This window comes from Plecotus auritus (genome assembly GCF_963455305.1).
Source record: "Plecotus auritus genome assembly, chromosome: 12".
Classification (NCBI taxonomy): domain Eukaryota; kingdom Metazoa; phylum Chordata; class Mammalia; order Chiroptera; family Vespertilionidae; genus Plecotus; species Plecotus auritus.
In genome coordinates, this window is record NC_137778.1 from 23,547,485 (window position 1) to 23,566,332 (window position 18,848).

The 18,848-nt window shown below is 46.3% G+C and overlaps 1 protein-coding gene across 1 annotated transcript in view; it reads right to left on the reverse strand.

Moving 5' to 3' along the window:
• Nucleotides 1-5,402: 5,402 nt before the first annotated feature.
• Nucleotides 5,403-18,848, reverse strand: part of BRINP2 (BMP/retinoic acid inducible neural specific 2) — a 93,540-nt gene continuing 80,094 nt past the window's right edge. The window contains exons 5-8 of the mRNA XM_080648810.1: nucleotides 14,546-14,651; nucleotides 11,768-12,004; nucleotides 9,090-9,312; nucleotides 5,403-7,455 (exon numbers count right to left, since the gene is read on the reverse strand). Coding sequence (XP_080504936.1) covers nucleotides 6,339-7,455; nucleotides 9,090-9,312; nucleotides 11,768-12,004; nucleotides 14,546-14,651 — 1,683 coding nt within the window. The 3' untranslated portion in view covers nucleotides 5,403-6,338. The remainder of the gene's footprint in view (nucleotides 7,456-9,089; nucleotides 9,313-11,767; nucleotides 12,005-14,545; nucleotides 14,652-18,848) is intronic.

Genomic DNA, 18,848 nt, shown 5'->3' on the forward strand with positions numbered 1-18,848 from the left:
ATATGCGCTATTGGAAAGAGACAGTCTAATGGACACATTAACTAGCCATTGGCTTAGGTACTCCAGACTCGATCACAGTAATAAGTTACATCATCAGAAACAATGCGCTTCGGCCACATGACCCAGCCAGCCACGGGGCATTTTGGTGAGGAGTGATGTTATAATATTTTATTCTCCACTTTTATAGAGGGTCTATATAAAAATACTCATTTGAATGGCTTATCTAAGTCTGCCACAAAATTGTAATTGAAGACCTTTTCCATTACATTATCCAATGACCCTTCTGTAATGGCCCAGGTAATAAATGTCTCTTTGTTACCAGGAAAAGGTTTGCTTCAGCAAGTGAATAACATGGATATTTCTTGGCTTTTCCTTTGCTTTCCTTTGCTTCTCTTTCCTTCCCCTCCCTTTCCTTTTCCCCAAACATAGAAAGTATCTAATGCATTAAAAACAACCCACACTTACTGAGCATGTACTGTAAGCCTGTCGAGGTCCTTCACATGTCTTTCCTTATTTGACCATCACAACATCTTATGCTATACACACTGCTATTGTCCCTCTTACACAGATGTGCAGACTGAGGCTGAAAAAGATTTGATGACATATCCCGCTTCTCACAGTCTGTAAATGACAGAGATGGGATTTGAACCAAGGCAGCCTGACTCCATAAAGCATTCTAAGTCCAGCTTCTGTTTTCACTTAGCTGTACAGCTTCTCCCCTACCCAAGTTTCACTTTTTAAGTCATCTGCAAAAATTTTGAATTAAGAGAGTGTGCCTACTAAATACATGTTTGCTTTATTCCTCACATCTACTGGCTGAAAATGCTCAATAAATAACATTGATTGATTTATTCCTCCAAGTTCCGAGATCCTTGGAAGAATGACCCTCCATAAATTCTGGTGGCTATTTTTATTAATGATGCAAGGGTAGTAGTAATCATACAGGCTGAAGGGGAGGAGGACAGAGCTGAAAACAAAAGTGATTCATTTTATTTCTTAGATGAGATGCCTGGAGGTGCAGTCTGAAGTCTGGGGCCTCTGGGTGCTTGCGCATTGCTGTATAAATTTAATCGTCTTCTCTGATGTGTGTTTCCACAGAGTGGCAGGTACTCCCTCTCCCACTTCTGAACAGATTTACTCTGATAGGCTTAGGGAAAAAGACCTTTTACTCCGCCAGCATGATTCAGCCAGTTGGTGGGATTGCTCTGCTGTAAACGCATTCATAAGCAAGCTAGCTCTCAGCCCACAGAATTTTGATTTGGTTGTTACCTTTCTTTTCTCCCTTCTCTGTTTTTTTTTACCCTACTGGTACATAGAGGTCAGACACCTGGCTCCTAACTGGTTGAAAGATGAAAGGCCAGTAGAGCACCAAGATTTTCATAAATGAGGTCCGCACCTCCTAGCCAGACATGATTAACCTTTCTGTTTCTCAGCCCCCGTGCTTCTGGGAGGCTCCTGGTTTAGAGTGCTGATGCTGCAGGAAGATAATAGGCAGACTCCCTAAGAAACTTGCTCCTGAAAATGTGGTCCACGTACCAGCAGTAGTAGCATCACTTGGGAGCTTGTTAGACATGCAGAATCTGGGGTCCCACCCAGACCTGCTGAATCAGAATCTGCAGGTGAGTCATATGCACATTTAAGTCAGGAAGCACTCTTTTGAGACCATTGTACCCTCAAGAGGGTGAGGCAGCTCTGCTACTAAACAGACCTCCCATGGCAGCCCCTTGAGCATGCCTTGGACTGAATGCCTTGGTGCTGACATGGGGTTCAGGAGTTAGAAATAAGGGCACCAACCAGACACGTGTGACTTCAGTGGGGCTCTGCTGCCATCCTTGCACTTTTCTGCTCTGAGAAGGATGCACATGTTATATATTAGGTCTTTCCCTCCATTGAGATGTAAAACATCTGGACACCTGGGGTATTGCTCCCATAGTTCCAGGAGGTTCACAGTAAGTGTTGTTAGTGTCTCTTCCAGGGAGTGACTTTTCTGTGCATCGTCAGTACTTTGTACATCTCTACTAGAGAATGCACCACTCTGATTTGTGTATGCAGTCCCCTACACACACATTATATTGTCCAATTCTTTATGGCCCAGAAGCATGTTTCAAAGAGTTTTCAATACCCTACACTTTAGCCTAGTGCCTAGCACTTAAAACATGAATGAAGGAAAGGAGGGAAGGAGAAAGGGAAGAAACAGGCTTGATGTTTGGAGAATTGAAGATATACATGTGTTGTGGAAGTTGGAGAGTAGAGCAAAAGTGTGCAGAGAGGTGAGTGTTCAGAAAGAGAAAGAAAAAAAAAATCTTACAGAGGTGGGCATGAAATAGTTGGGTTACAGATAAGGGGACAGGCCAAGAATTAAGGTCACTTAAGTATAAATGTGAAACCACTATGCAAATCCAGGTCTGTCTGACTTCTCGGCTGTCTCCTGGGTCACACTGCTTTTAAAATGATAGTACCAGAAGGACCCCCACTACTTGGGTAGGAAATCCAACTCCCTCATGCTTAGGGGAGCAAACTGGGAGAAGTGGAGTGACTTTCTCATGGGTGTAGAGATGGTTGGAGGCAGAACCAGAAGAAAAGTGTGTGTCTACAGTCAGTCACACTACCTGAATTTTCCACCTGTCCTTCTAGGCCAGGAGTGCCGGCCACAGCTTTGTCTTGGGTGGCTTCTTTGGTCCATGTTCTCACTCTGCTGCTAGAAGGAGTGAGAACTCAGTGCACAGCAGAGCTTGCTTCAATCCCTTTCTGTGCCATGGCCTAGACTTCGGTCATACACTTGACATGCTGACTGCACTGTCTAAGCCCTTTGGTATTGGTGGTACCCAGATGCCTCTAGCCTTCACAAGAAGGGTGTTACACAGATTTGTAAAGATATTCAAACTCTAATTGGCGATCTATAGAAAACATTAATAAATTAGAGGCAGGATGTTGTAATTAAAAAACATTTAGCTGATAGAATCATCAGGAATCCATTAAGGTGATCCAACCTGGATGGAAATATGTCTAGGCTGTGCTGAAAGCTTGTCCCAGGAGAAACTTCAGTCTTTTTCTATTGCCTGTTAGAGAAGCTGGTTACTTTTGCTAGAACCAATCCCAGGGAAAGATGTGAAGCTATTCCCACCTCTAAGTAGTCCTCCTCTTCCCGGGAAATCACCTTTCCTCCACCCTCACATTCCTAAGCCCACACTGGGTGCCTGTCATCTCCCAAGACCCAGATGTCATTTACTAGCGAGAGAGGTAGAGAAGAAAGCAGATTCAGTGCTATTCCCAGCTCTGCTAATATATACAACTTTGGGCAAGTTCTGTCACCTCTTCTTCCTCACATCAGAAATGAGTTGACTGAATGACCTCTAAAAACCTTCCAACTCCAAAAATTGCAGCCTCTCTTTTGCCAGTGGGTTAACTTCTAAGATTTATTTCCTCCTAAGGGCATTTTCATTTTCATATGAAACATAATGGCAAAAAAAAGAGATCTCTCTTGTGCAAGAGAACAGACTTACATGATGAAATTACAGACTTTGCTGATGATATTTGGGGGCAGGACATCATGTAGCAATGCATTCCATCTACACATAAGGTGGCTCTGCCCATCGTGATGATTGTTTTCATATTTGTGAAAAGAAGCCAAGAACTGTATGTGAATTATTTGTGATACCAAGTATTTGAAACAGTCTTCATTTATGTTTTCGGCTGTGTGTGCATGAGTAGGCCTGCAGAGCATGGCATTATATTATTAGCAGCAGGTATTAAATATATTATTTAGTATTAGAGGTATTAGTCTCAAGCATTAGGACAGATTACATTTGATGTATTAGTTCTTTAGAGTGACAATTAAGGCTTGAATTCCTGATTGTTATAGCTAGTAACTGAACTGTGATTTGGCTCTTAATTCCACAGGGAGTTCACCAACATTGACAACCCACTACTAATTAGTAACAATTCTTTATTTGCAACTGTATCTGGGAATAGCTGGTTCATATTATCTGGGTACTATAGACTTTGAAAGTGAAAATTTTGACTAGGGGCATCCTTTTATTATTATGGCATTTCTTAGCCTAGCTTTTTGAGAAATTCTATGCTGAATTCATGGTTTTAAGCCTTTAACAGCCCCTTAAGGAATCCTGTCCATTCTTTATTTCTTCCTCTTCTTCCATCTGCCTTCTAGAAGCAGTCTTGGTACATCCATAGCCCTATTGATGAAGATGGTATCTTCTGGTTCCATCTCCCACAGACAAAAAGCTTGAGACACACCCTCCCACCCCAAGCAAGCAGTGGCTGAACTAGAAATAGGCAATAACTGTTTGTCCCTAGTTCATCCATCACTCTGCGTTCCCACCCTAGAAGACTTTAGGGAGTTGTGAAGAAAGAAATGCCCTAGGCTGCTTATCTACCTGGGATTTCAGGTCCTCATGAACTGAGAGATGGTTCAGGGATTAAATATAACTCTGGACTCTTCTGTATGTAATGACAAACATGGAAGCTCTTGGGCAGATAGACATGGCCATCATTTCATTGTCTCCCAGTTCATTTCGTACCAACTGAGATGTACCACAGGTACAGAATGAGGTACTTAGTATTTATGTGGTCACTTCCGCTTGAATAAAATGGAGGTTGTCATGCCTACACATTGTGCTCAGGGCATGTGGAGAACATATAGAGAGACATGGTTTTTCGAAAGATTGCTGTGAAGCGATTCCCATACCACCTAGGGAAGACACTAAGGGGAGAAGAGGCACTGCCCTGTGTGGCGTTTGTCAAACCTGCTTTTCAGGCTGGGAAGGTGGTGATCAGACAGAAGGAGGAAACTCATCCCAAGTCTGCATCTTTCCCAGTGTCCTCAAAGGGCGATCCCAGACTTTAAGATGCAGAGTGTGAAAAATTCTCCTGATGTCCGCAGCAGTGTAGGCAGAGGTGCCCCATTTAGCCAGCATTTGCCCAGCATAAAGGCTGCAGTTCCCCTAAAGAGCAAAGACTTTCATTCTCCTGATAGTGTAGGACCCGTGTTAGTCCTCACTCCTGGGAAAAAGGAGAGGGGCAGCCAGATAATTAGCTGGGAGAATTCTGCCTCACTCCATCACTCCATCTCATTCCAATCTTTATTCTCTCTCTCTCTCTCTCTCTCTCTCTCTCTCTCTCTCTCTCTCTCTCTCTCACACACACACACACACACACACACACACACACACACACACAAACCTCACACCCAGTCAAGACAGGCATGCACTCACTTGTGTATATACTAGTCAACCAGCCTTCCACACAGCAATATCCACCATCTAAGAACACCTACATGTCACCCATAGAGCAATAAAAAATCCAGGCAACCCAGGAAACTATACTCTTTTTTCCTCTTTTCCCTCTCATTTTCCCCCTAATAAAGGTCTTTAAAAATATATATTAAATCAGTTAAATTTTTTACTCATATGTTCATGTGACTGGAGCAGATTGACAAGGAAAACAATCACAAAATAAATATTTTTGTTTTTGTTTTTAAAAAAGAACATTTCCCTAGACATTGTCTCTCTAACTGGACAGCTGCTTTCTTGGACAGATTGGGGGCTGTAGGAGGGGAGCTCTGGCTGAACCAGGGGCTGGGGGGAGAGGCGTGGAACAAGCCCGGCTCCAAAACTGGGGTAGCCCAGGAAGCCAGGGGACCAGGGGGAGGGAGGAAGGTGAAGTGGGAACAAGGCCACCTGCCCACCCTGAGCGTCCTCAGTTGATGTCACTTCCCCTGTTTCTTAAAGGAGCCGCCTTGGGGAGCAGTCAGTGTCCAGGATGGCTCAGAGGAGGCAGAGTACAAAAAGTAGGAGCCATTGTGGGAATCACGAAACACCGTTGTTTCAAGAAACCTGGTTAAAAAGAATACAAAAGTGACTCCACAGAGGGGGAGCAGGAGCTCCCACCCCTCCTGTTTGTCCCCTCTTGCTTCCTTGAATGATAAGAATCACTTTTAAGGATTTGTTTGTTTCATGGTTTGGCTGGTTCTTTTTCTTAATCTCTCCCTTGGCTCCTCTCCTTCAACTGCATTCATTTTGGAAAGCACCAACTTTACAGACAGGAGGCTGCTGAGTTGTAGCCTCCCCAAGGGAGCGCGTGCGTGCGTGCGTGCGTGTGTGTGTGCGTGCGTGTGTGTGTGTGTCTGCGCGCGCACACGCATGGGGTGAGTGTGTGCATGTGCAGTGGCTGTTTCTTTCTCTCCTGTCTGTGTCAGTCCAATCCCCGAGGTCCCATCTGCTGGGTGCAGAGTCTCAAGGGAGCACCTTGTTGGCACCAAGGTGAGTGCTTAGATGCATGGATCCCCTCCCTGTCCAGCACTGAAGTCGCCCCCCTCCCCATTAGCTACAGAGTTTGCCTGTTTCATACTCCACAGCATTTGGCAGCTTGGAATTGAAAGCCCTCAGGGAGGACTGGATCCTGCCCACCTCATTGTTGGCCAGCTTGAGCCGGTGCCGGAGCAAGCAGGAGAAAAGGTCCAGCCGGACTTTGCCAGGTGGAGAAAGCTGGTTAACCCGGTCCCTAAGCTCTATGAGCTGCAAGAGGGCAGAGTCCTGGGAGCCTTGAGTGTATGGGTAATCCAACTGGAGAATTAAGTCCCGGATAGCATCTGGGTCAAAGGGCAGGCTGTAACCGAAGACCTGCAAGGTGTTGATTTTCATGTAGCCCAAGTTCTTGGAGGGATCTGTCATCTCCAGGGGCTCATAGTAGATAGTCTCATTGGAGCTGTCATCCAGGGACTTGATTCGGCTCCGTAAGTAAACATGGACAGTCTCAAAGAAGGTCTTCCACCTGTTTCCCAAGGTGATCGTCCAGTTCTGGCATTGGGCAGCCGCGTCCACATTAGTCCTTTCCCAGTCCGGGAAGTGGGCCTCATTCACGGGCATGAACCAGCTCTCAGAGTGGCTGCCTCCAAAGGGGTTGACGTAGATGGCCATGACGGGCTCCAGGGTGCTGTTCTTGGTGAGACAGATCTGCAGGGACAGGGCCAGCATCACATGCACCAGCCCAGGCTTGTACTTGTTGCTCTTCAGGGTGAGCAGCATGCGCTTCCTCCAGGAGGGATCAAACCAGCTGCCCAGGCGCATGTCGTTGCTGATGAAGATGGAGTGTACCTCAATGCGGCTGTCCCACTTCTGCAGCAGGTACTTCAGCTCCAGGTCCTGCAGGTCTGTCTCCAGCCCCAGAAAATTCTCAAGGGACTCAGCTACCTCTGGCCGGCACAGCCCTTGGACCAGCACGTAGCCTGGGTTGCAGCCCCCACAGCGTGTACTGTTGTCCCGGGCACAGTGGGCACAGGCAGACCCTTCACCCAAGGCACATGGGATGGAGCCCTGGCAGGAAGATTGGTCATAGGGGCAGCTGCAGCTGTGGCTCTGCTCCAGGAAGGTGCCAGGGAACGTGCTTTCTCCACAGTAGAGGAAGGACTGGATTCGGTTCCACCAGTAAGACAAGGACCTTTGGGAGAGGAGACAAAAATGAAGCAAGAGTCATAGGAAGCCACACACCGCCATCCTCCCTGAGGGTACCAGGACAGTGACCAGCAGACAGGGAAGGCGATCAGGAAATTAAAGGCCCAGGTTGTCTAAAAGATGGAAACCCTACTGTGCCACTTTGGAAAGACTGACTAGGGCCTGGGACTCAGTGTCTGACAGATCTGCCCCAGAAATATTTGACATCAACCTTGAAGTGGAAGCCGCCAAGCTCATCCCTCCCAGGTACTGCCTCACTCCCTCACTCAAAAGCCTGCAGAAGCTCTGCCCCATCTTTTGTGTCAAATCTGGTTTCCAGCCTCCTAAAGAAGATCTTCTCACAGCCAGCTCTCCACTTTCCAACATCCTGCCAACTTCCTCCCCTTCTTAGTCGCTGTCCTTTGTGTTCCCTCTGCTTCTCTCACTCTTCCACCAAGAATAGAAATTTTCTAACATGGCTCCTTTTAAAAATTTCAGCTCTGTGATAATGCCTCCCCAAAGAGGTCTTCTGTGACTTCCCTTTCAGAAGAACTGCCCAGTCACTCTCTGTCTCATCACCCTGTTTCTGTGAACCCACAGCAGTGATCAGGATCGGAAATTATTGTGTTCCTTTGGTGCTGACTTGTTCATGGACAGCTTCCTTGCAGATGCCGCGAGAGTAGGGACAGTGTGTTATTCGCCAGCATGTTCTTAGGAGCTAGAATTGTTCCTGGTGCACGGTAAATATTTGATAATTATTTGTTTAAAAAGAAATGAATTGGTCTTCAAAACCCTCGCTGGCCTGCACTCCCCCTCCTCTTCCTTCTCACCTGTGCCTCAGGTAGAGTGGCGCCTCTGGGTTGTTGCCAGGGCAGCTCCCTCTCCTGGAATGCCCGGCTTACACGCACCCCCCTTTCCATCTCCTCCCCTACAGCCTGGCCACTCCTCCTTCCCCATGGTGGCTTTTCTCTCTGGCCTTTGCTTCTACTAGACCATGTTTTTTATTTACACTCCATGATCATGAAGTGAAGTGGCTTTAAGTGGCTGCCACATAGTTGCAATTTTTCAGCTTTTATGTTTCTGTATTTTTTTTTCAATCTTCCCAAATATCCCCCATAGCTTAATCAAAGCACATGCAATGTGGACTTAATAAAAACTTGTTGAACAAATGAGTCAATGAGCAGATGAATGAGTGAGTGCCTAACATGCAGCCCCACTATGTTCCCGAGGATACGGGACCCCAGCTCTCTTTTCTCCTGTGACTCAGAGCAGTCACCTGTTCAAAATAATCCAATGTGTGTAGTTCTCATCCCAAGCAATTCATGTATAAGCTTTGACTCCCCCTTTCTTTCCTAGAAGACTTATCCAAATGGAAATAAGTGAGAATAGGAGTATTATTAGGATAGCATTTGATTCTACTGATATAAAAGTCCAATTAGCCTCTCTTTTTTTCACTCACTCGCTTTAGGTACATCTCATAGTTGAGGATGACACATGAGTAGGTCAAGATAACAGGAACATCTAAAAGGCCATGTGTGTAGCTCCCTATTCCTGGGTCTCCCATGTTGGGTAGAGGGTCCACCCTGGCCTTAGCTGTTGGGGAGGTGCCAAGCACTGGCTCTGGGGGTCTGGGGTGCTCACCGTTCCTTGGGCAGACGGAAGCGAGGCTGCCGGTGGCAGCGTTTGCAGAGGTTGAAGAGCCGGCTGACGATCCGATGCATCTTCTTGAACAGCACTTTCAAGCTGGCTCCCAGCTGCTGGTAGCGGTGCTGGAGGCCGGCATCCATGGCCCAGAACTGGGAGATGGCTGTGGAGTTCAGGAACCTGTCGTCAGGCAGCCTTTTCAGCAGGGCTTGGAATTCCTCTGTGGGCAAGGACACAGGCAGGGCTGAGGGGGGCTGTGCACACCCCTGGAGGGGCTGGCAGGTGCTCCCTGGCCCTTCAGAGTCACTGCATTCAGAAGGAGCCTTCGCAACCACTCTCCCAGGCCCTTTATTTATGTATTTTTCAATAGCTTTATAGAGAAATAATTAATATACCATAAAATGTGGCTTCAGGATTCTTTCCCATCCTTCCTGTCCTTAATATGCTTCTCAATTTCAAGACAGATCTCTGTCATCCCCAAGGGGCCAATGACCTTGGGGCGCATCTCTTTTCCCCTTTCTACTTCCTTGTAAGTCATTCAGAGCGTGGTCTGAGGCCAATCTTCAAAGACACCACAACACCCTTATGGAAAATGCGGCAATCTTAAGGGTGAACAGCACTTTCAAGCTGGCTCCCAGCTGCTGGTAGCAGTGCTAGAGGCCGGTGTTCGTGGCCCAGAACTGACTGGCCAATGGGGACACAGAGAGGATAGAGCACCAGCTGAGAAATGTTACTGAAAGTCTTTCAGTCTCTGAGACCAGCCACCCTCTCCCTATCCTTTTTTACTCTAGGATATACTTCCTTTTTTCGAGCTTCCAGTCTTGGTCAGATACCCATTCTTTCCTGTAGCTAATCCAGAAGCAATGAGCTTTCTGGTTCTCAGCTCCTACTGCCAGTCTGAGATGTTCTCCGGGCTTCCTGGTCACAACATGCTTTCTGAATTCATGCTCAGAGATCTGCCCACATCTGCTTTAATGGGACCTGCAGCCACCAGTCTCCTGATGGAGATCCAGAGAGTCCTCGTTTACTCAGCAGCAGCAATTCATGGCGGTGAAAGCTCCAAGTCTTTTCCCGCACACTTAAAAGTTACAGAACAAATATCCCCAGTAGCCCATAGCAGCTGGGTTTGGAGGACTGGGGTGGGATGTACTTCTTAGCTGCTAAATGCCTTGCCTAGAACTCGGAATGACAGGGGCCTCAGCTCATTCTGACTTCTCAAGCATCTGGTTCTGCATCCCCCGCAGAGAACTGGAGAATCACTCCTGTAGTGAAACTTATAACTATCATGTGCATTGTTCTGTTAAATAAAACATTTAAGCATACAAAGGGGTATGGAGGATAGCAGGATAAATTCCCATGTGCCCACTAGCTAGCATTTGGCCCTTTGCCATATTGGTTTCAGATTTTTTTTTAAGGAAGTAAGACAAAGCAAATATACTTGAAGACCCCAAACTTCCCCACTTCTCCACTGAGATGTGGGCACTCTTTTGTATGTTTTCTCTATCATTATCACATATTTTTAAGTGTTTTACAAGTGTATTTATAAAAATATTAAGTATTCACTAGCATGTTCTTCAACTCCATATAAATAGTATTAAATGTGTATTATATTTAATCGATTATTGTATTATAGCATTACATATATTATATATAAATATGTATAAAGTATATCTCTTCCTCTTGCTCTGTTTTATCTAACATTATGCTTTTTAAATATATCCATATAACTAGCATTTATTAGCATTGAAATGTATGAATAGAATTGTGCAGAGTCTTTTTACATTAATTTTATCTAAATTATTCCTTTTAAGCCTTCTATCCAACTGTCATTATCACTTTCCCTCTAACAGATGAGGAAACTGAGGCATTGAGAAGCCGTGTGGCCAACATGAGGTTATAGAGCTGGGCAGTAACAGGGTGTTTACAATTAGTCTGTTTGGGCTGCTACAACAAAATACCACAGACTAGGTGACTTATAAACCGCTGAAACTCATTTCTCACAGTTCTACTAGTAGATGCTGGAAGTCTGAGATTGGAGTTGCAGTATGACCAGGTTCTAGTGAAAGCCCTCTTCAAGGCTGCAGATGGCTGACTTCTCACCATGTCTTCACATGGTGGAAAGGTTTAGAAATCTCTCTGGGTCTCCTTTATAAGGGCACTAATCACTCCCCAAAGTCCCACCTCCTAATACCATCACTGAGTGCATTCGATTTTCAACATATGAATTTGGGGGGACACAGACTATAACACAGAGCAAGGATGCAAAACCAAGTCCCTCAGAATCTAGGTCTCCAGGTTACATTGATATTAGTTATACATAGCATGTCTGGCTCTCCTAGAACTTTTCTATTCACTTGACTCATTCAGCAAACATTTATTGTGCACGTTACGTGTAGGCACTATTCTAGGCACCATGGAACCTATAGCATACAAAACAGAGCCTATGCCTCCCTTATATTTCATTTGCTTACTAAGCCCTTCAAACACATCTCTTTGGTACATAGTATGCCCATTTGCATGTAGAACAGAAAGAAATGATTTGAGACTCAGAATTGTGATAGAACCTGCTTGAGGTGGCTGAGTTGGGATCCGCGTTGAGTTCCCATGATCTTGTCCCGCACCTTACAGCCACCTCCCATTGACAGGAAGGACACCTGGGACTGGTGACTGCTCACCTGACTCCTCAAACTGCCGGTTATGAGTGGCCCAGGAGTCCTGGATCTGCAGCAGGCTGTCCTCCATGGCCTGGATGTCAGCATCAGGACAGTTGCACTCGGGGAAGGTGGGACTGCACTGGCACCAGCAGTCATTCTCCTTGCAGATGAGCTCGCCCTCAGAGCTGCATGTAATGTAGCTCAGCGCTGCAGCCACGAAGCGCTCACGTAGGTACTCAGGCAGCAGCACCTGCAGGCCTAGGGAAAGGACATGCCAGGAAATCACCAGGCAGAACCAGTGGGGTTCAGTTCCCTTCACCCGAGGCTGTAGGAACCCCAGCTGGGGTTCTGCTGCCTTGTGCTTCCTGGGCCCAAGAACGGTCACCCCAGGGCCTGATCCTGCTGAGCTGGTTGGGAAAGAGGGTTGCCACTGCCCCAGTGACAGATGGGGGAGGATCTGAAAATGCAAATGAAGATCATCAAAGCCCAAGGCTTAGTCGAACCCCTTATATCAGCCAAATTGAGAGCGTGCACATCATATGAACGGGCTTATTGGCTACCCATCAGCATTTCTAGGATGGAAACAGGAAGATGTTTCAGATAAAAGAAGAGCTTACAGCTCTCATGGGGGAGGAATCAAGCCTTGATGGGTTTTTTGCTTTGTCTCTGATAACCCGTCCTGTTTCTGGCTTCACTGAGATTAGCAGCAGGCATCCTAGGATGTTACTGAATGCTGATCCTCCTGGGCCTCCCACCCCAGCCCCAGTGACGGAGGAGGTTGCCCTGGTTAGGAGGCAGGAACAGGTATTGTGGGTATATAGTGGCCAGGTACTACCCCAAGTACTTTCCATATACAATTGCAAATAACAGTTGTGGTCAAACTAAGCCTCTTAGAGGTGAGGAAATCCAAGCCCAGTGACCACGGTGACCAGCCCAACTCACAGATCTAGTAAAGTCTGCTTGGTGTCAGACCCTGCCCTTGTCCCACCAGGACTGGCTGCCCCATCTCAATGTAATTTAACTCTTGAGGAGATTCGAAAATAGGATGGTGGTAAATACCCAAGATCAGTCAGGCCTGGATACATGCAAATGGCTCTCAGCGCTCTTCTAATTAGCATCCTCTGATCTAGGCTGTAATCCACTAACGCTTCAGTTTCCCTACCCATCAGTGGTGGGTATTTGTTTACCAGTAAGTAGTAGAAGATACCCCTAGTTGGTTTTAAGCCACACAGAGTGGCTGTTGGAAGCATATTAAGGGATGCATGAGGGACAGACATGCCTTGGGACACAGCCTGAGCTTGTTCAAGGTCAGACCTGCAGGAGACTCCCCGCTAGGGACACTATGAGATCCTGTGTCAGGAGCATGAGGGACATACGGATTTCTGTATATGATGCACCCCCTTTTCTCAAATGTCTGCCAGCTGTTTATTTTCACACCCTTGGCCTTGTCCTTGGCAGGAAATCAGAGAGCCCAAAGTATGTATTCCCAGTCTCAGCAATTCAAAATATGTTAGAATTGCAGCCGCAGTGGATGTTTGGTGTTCTTGTCTGAGGCCTCCCTCCCATTCTGAACTGCTCCTGAATTTTCCTTTCTTGATGTTGTGCCTGCAGGGGCCTTAGAACCGCCCTCCCCACACTCCCTGTCCATAGGCGTGCTCTCAACACCCACCCCTCTGCAAGTCTGTTCCTTTCACCTCCCCTATCACCTCCCTCTGCCTCACCATAACATTTACCACTGCTATAAAATAAGTGCCCGGAGCAATGTCTGCATGAGTGATGGGCTATAAAATTAAATGGCATAAACTATTCCAAATGAGCCACCAGACATTCTGAACTTCCCTCGTTGCTAATTTCCAGACACCAACCCAGCCCACCCAGGGATTTAGGAGAAGAGGGATGCTAACTGCCTTAGGTGCCTCTAAATAAAGGAGTCTTTTACTCCTCTTTATTATCTATTCCTTGATTCCTAAAGCATTTATGGGTTGCATCCAGCTTAGGTTGCCTGGAATTTGTAATCATAGATCCTGGGTGAGGGCTATTGATTTTATAATACAGAGACAATAATATCTAAAGCAGAGTCCAATTCAGTTAGGCCTTAAGAAAAATGAACTTTTCCCACTACCATACAGCTCTGTCTGACTCAGTTTGTGTGCCTGGGGGACAGACAGCAGGAGTGAGGCTGCCCCATCTCCAGCCTCCTGACCTAGTGGAGTTTTGTTTTCCTCTGGCTTTCCCGTTTTCCTGCTTGCTGCTCTGTCTTCAGTCCAGGATCCCATTCCTCTCACACTCTCCTCCTAGCTTTGATCTCCCATGGAAGATTGCCGACTAATAACAGAAAGCAGGGCACTACTTTCAGGGTAACCAGTGGTCCCACAGTTTGTATAGTTCTTAATTCAGCTAGAGATGGTGGCCCCATAACCATTCTGCAAAGGCCAGCTATTTCCAGTGTGTTCTCAGGACAAAGCAGAGGGTTCTTTGGGCAACAAAGGAGATCTCTGAACTAGGTCAAGGCATATAAAGATGGATGCATTGTTGCTGTAGGACAGTGACAGTGATTTTGGATTTGGGGTATCGGGTGGCATTGGTCTTGGGTGTGGGGCAAATCATGTCAGAAGTTTTCTTAAATGAATGATGGAAAGTTGGAAAGTTGTTAACCACCAGTCCCAGAACTCTCGGTCATTCTTGTCTTAAAAGGGGTTGAGCAAATGGGTGGGGCCGGCAGGACTTTTCCCTGCTCCCTGGGGATCCACGTGTTTTACCAGGTGTGAGGAGTGTGAACACCATCTCTGTGCAGCTTACCGAGTAACTGCACTCTGTTCTCTGGACTTTGCACCAGGACTGAGCTGACCGAGTCCAGATTGTCGTAGTTGCTGCAGCCCAGAGGGCCGGTCCTGGTCTCCGTGACCTAGAGCAGGAAGGGCAGAGCGTGGGTTTACATAACAAGGGGAGACTCTCCCTTTGCCCTTCTCTCTCCAGTCACCCATCTCAGGCTCTGTGTCCTGTCCTGACCAGCCAAAGGAATGGCATATGTTCCCCCAACCCCAGAGCCTAACACCACTTTTCTTCCTTATCCTAAGATAGTGACTATCTGTGGGGCATGGCTGGAAGCAACAGTTCCACATAGGGGCAGTCCTTCAGAGGGAGCCAGAAAGAATTTGTGTCAGGGAAGAGAAAATTCAACGTAAGCAGAGGAAGCTGCACCTTTAAGCTGGACCCTCCCCTCCCTGGAGGGAGACAGGAGACCAGATGTGGATGCCGTCAGCCTTCTGGTGAGCCCAGATGCAGCCAATCACTGTGGTGCTGCCAGGCTTGACGGACCCCTAAGATGAAAAGCACTAGAGAAATATGAATTATGAGTATTATTATTAGTATTAAACATTTAAGTCCCACCTCAGCACTGAGAAGTCCTTAGAGAAAATCAGCCATGGGCTTACTGCATATTTTACTAAGTATATTAAATATACATAAAGTCTTATAGCCATGTAATATTCCAAAACATCAGAGTCATTTTAAAATATCATAAAGTTGGCCTATCACTTTTTCCCTGATGTTTAAAGTATAAGATAAAAAATGAGGAGCTTTAAATGCACTGAAATAATTATATAGTAAGAACGATGGGGATCTGAGGCCCTTTCTTCTCAGGATCTTCGAAGGCTTTTCCCACAGTCAATCAACCAATGAACTAGTATTTACTGAGCAACAACCATTCAATTCCATGCAGTTCATCAAATATTCATAGTGTGCCTTTCCCAAAGTTCTTCCACGAAGTCTGCTCTGATACCTCTCACCCACCCCCCACTCCGAGCTCTGGGCACCTCTGCTCAGCAGCAGGCAGGCAGGCCACCCTATTCCATCCTTTGCTGCGAATATTTCATAATGTCTGGGTCCTCCACACACCAAAGGCTCCACAAAGTAAGCTCATATTGTCAGCAGCTGTAAACACAGTGCCTGGCACATACCAGGTACTCAGTAAATTAGAGAATTTATGAGTGATAGGTTTCAGGCTTTAAGGGGAGGAGGAGTGAGCACAAAGATATACACATTATATACTATATTGTCTAGGAGATTACAATCAACTTCCCTCCTCCAAGTCCTCATCTATACCTGTAGTGTGTCTGGGGGGTAGGTACATATACAACTGACTGATATACATTCAAGTCTAGCAGAAGCAGTATATCATGGCTACTGAGGAAGGTATAATTCTAAACAAAGAGAAAACAAGGGAAGAAGTAGCAGAGAAGACACCAACCGAGTTGGTCCTTAAAGCTAAGTAGAAAGTGGACAGGAAGAGAAGGGAGGGAAAGGTACTCTGAGAAAAAGAAGGGGCAACATGATGTAATACATATGGGTTCAAAAGTGTATATCTCTACTCTCTGCTGGTTACCATGTGAATACCAAAGTATAAGCAATATGCTTAAAGGGAATTTAGCATATTTAGGCATATATATATATATATATATATATATATATATATATATATATATATATATTAGAGTAATCAAGTGAGAGCTGGTATGATAATGACTTGAAATACAGTGGGGTAAGAGACGGGAGAGATATTTGTAACTTAAATTAGTCAAAGAAGGCTTCATGGAGGAGGTGAGCCAGAGCCAGACATTGGTCTTGAAGGATGAGTAGGGGTGGGATGCAATGGGGAGGGAATTGAGAGAAAAGGAGATACCTGCAAAGACCAAGGGGCAATGAAAGACACAGTACATGAATGGGACACAAAACCATGACAAGGGTAGGAACAACAGTTTTCCAAGTTCATCCTCCAATATCATTCTTTTTTAAAAAAAACAACACATATTTTATTGATTTTTTTACAGAGAGGAAGGGAGAGGGATAGAGAGTCAGAAACATCGATGAGAGAGAAACATCGATCAGCTGCCTCCTGCACACCCCCCACTGGGGATGTGCCCGCAACCAAGGTACATGCCCTTGACCAGAATCGAACCCAGGACCCTCCAGTCCGCAGGCCGACGCTCTATCCACTGAGCCAAACCGGTTTGGGCAATATATATCATTCTTTTTCACCTTCACAGTAACTCTCTGAGATGAATCTCACTGCTATCACTCTCCAAAGGAGGACCCCAAGGTTCCACACTGTTGAGTAGCCCAAACAGGATTTTAACCCTTGAGTCCCCAAACTCCAGTTTGGTGCCCCTGTGTCCACTGTCAACAGACTGCAGAAAATAGAGTTAAACCCCTTTAGATGACATCAATCTTAAAAACAATTACTTTAAACAGCATATTTTAGTGATCTTCCTTCTCCTCCAAATGTGAACCTGGGGCACAACAAATTGTATAGCCTTGAAATTGTAGGACCCTTATGTTATAAATGAGGAAGCCAAGACCAGTGAGCTTAAATGACTTATTCAAGGTAACACAGCTAGTCACCTGCTGGGCTAGGATTCATCCAACTTAATCATTCATTCACTTATTTTTTTCATTTAACAAATACTCAAGGAGCAATCAGAACTCACAGTGTGTAAGCCCCAATCACTGCCAAAAGGATGCACAGACAAGGGGAAACATGTTTTTCATAATCTCCAAGTTCTGGCTGTTATACATGGGCCTGTGTCTCCCAATAGGTGGGCACTAAGGGCTGAAGTGAGTGAGTGAGTGTGTGAGTGAGTGAGTGGTGAGTTGCCAGGCTGAAGTGGAAGGCTGAGCATTGCCTTATATCAAGTGAAATCTTCTTTATCCATATGGTACAAAAATCCCTGTAAGAAGAGCAATGGCTAAGGACTAGCTCACCTGTTCTGGAGAAGCCTGCCCCTAGTGGAATGGCTTGGGTTGAAGGGCTGCGTGGGATGGTGGGCGTGGTATTTGGAAGACCTGCTGGTCCCCAACTCCAGGCAAGCTGACACCACATGGTCACACAGTTCTGCACTGGATTTGCCATCCACCCACCGCTGAGCTAGTCCACTCACCAGCATCAGGTCTAGGCAGAGAGGAAGCTACACACTTTTTTTTTTTTAATATATTTTTTTTATTGATTTCAGAGAGGTAGGGAGAGGGAGAGAGAGAGAAACATCAATTGATGAGAGAGAATCATTGATCGGCTGCCTCCTGTACGCCCCCTGCTAGGGATTGAGCCCGCAACCCAGGCATGTGCCCTTGACTGGAATCGAACCCGGGACCCTTCAGTCCACAGGCGGATGCTCTAGCCACTGAGCCAAACCAGCTAGGGCGAAGCTACACACTTTATGTAGGAATAGGATGACTCCCAAGGAGGAAAACCTAGAACAGCCACCTTCCTGTCCTTAGTCCCACCATTAAGCCTTCCTCCCTACCACCCATCCATCTACCTTCCCACCGTCCTATTAGCATTCTGGGCTGCCTTGGATGGTCTTTCTGACCTTTACTTTGCTATTACCAAAGGTAATTTCCACAGAGGACAATCAGCTAGGTAATTCATTGAGCAAGTGTGAGTAGCTTCACTTTATTAATTGTGGCACAAGGATAGGAATGAGGAAGTGACAATGATCATGATCCTCAAGCTCATTTCCTGTTAGAGGGAATGATCCAGGCCTGATCTCCTGGGAGGAAGGCTCACTATGATTTTACTAGATCCCAAAGTCACTGCTCTTCCCACTGCTATTCTGCGCTGAGTCACTTCTGTCCTCCCTAGACAAGTGAGGAGGAGAGAGGGCATTGGAGAGGGTGCTCTTGCCGACAGTGCCTGAGCATGGACTTGATAAGCAGGATGCCCCCCCCCCCCCCCCAGTGATGGAGTCCTAGAGTCTCTGTAGGGTTGGTCCAGAGAGCCCTGTGCCTCTATCTGTAGAAGAGGCAGGCAGCTCCGGCAGATTATACAGAGGTAATGGAAAGTGCAGTTCACTCAGGCGCACACGTTCAAAGAGTGTCTCAGATAAGCTTTCAGAAAGGGGAAATAATTGTGTGCTAATTGGTCTGTTGACAGAGACCAGCCTGCCATCAGACGTCCTGATGGATCTCAGGTTCATTAGCACATCCAGTTTTCCATATATACCAGACTGAGCGAGCCCTCATTCTAGCTGCCTACTCTCCTCCCCTAGCCCTTCACTTCCGGCTGCTCTTGTCCTACCTGATGGGACACCTGCCGAGCTGAGAGCGA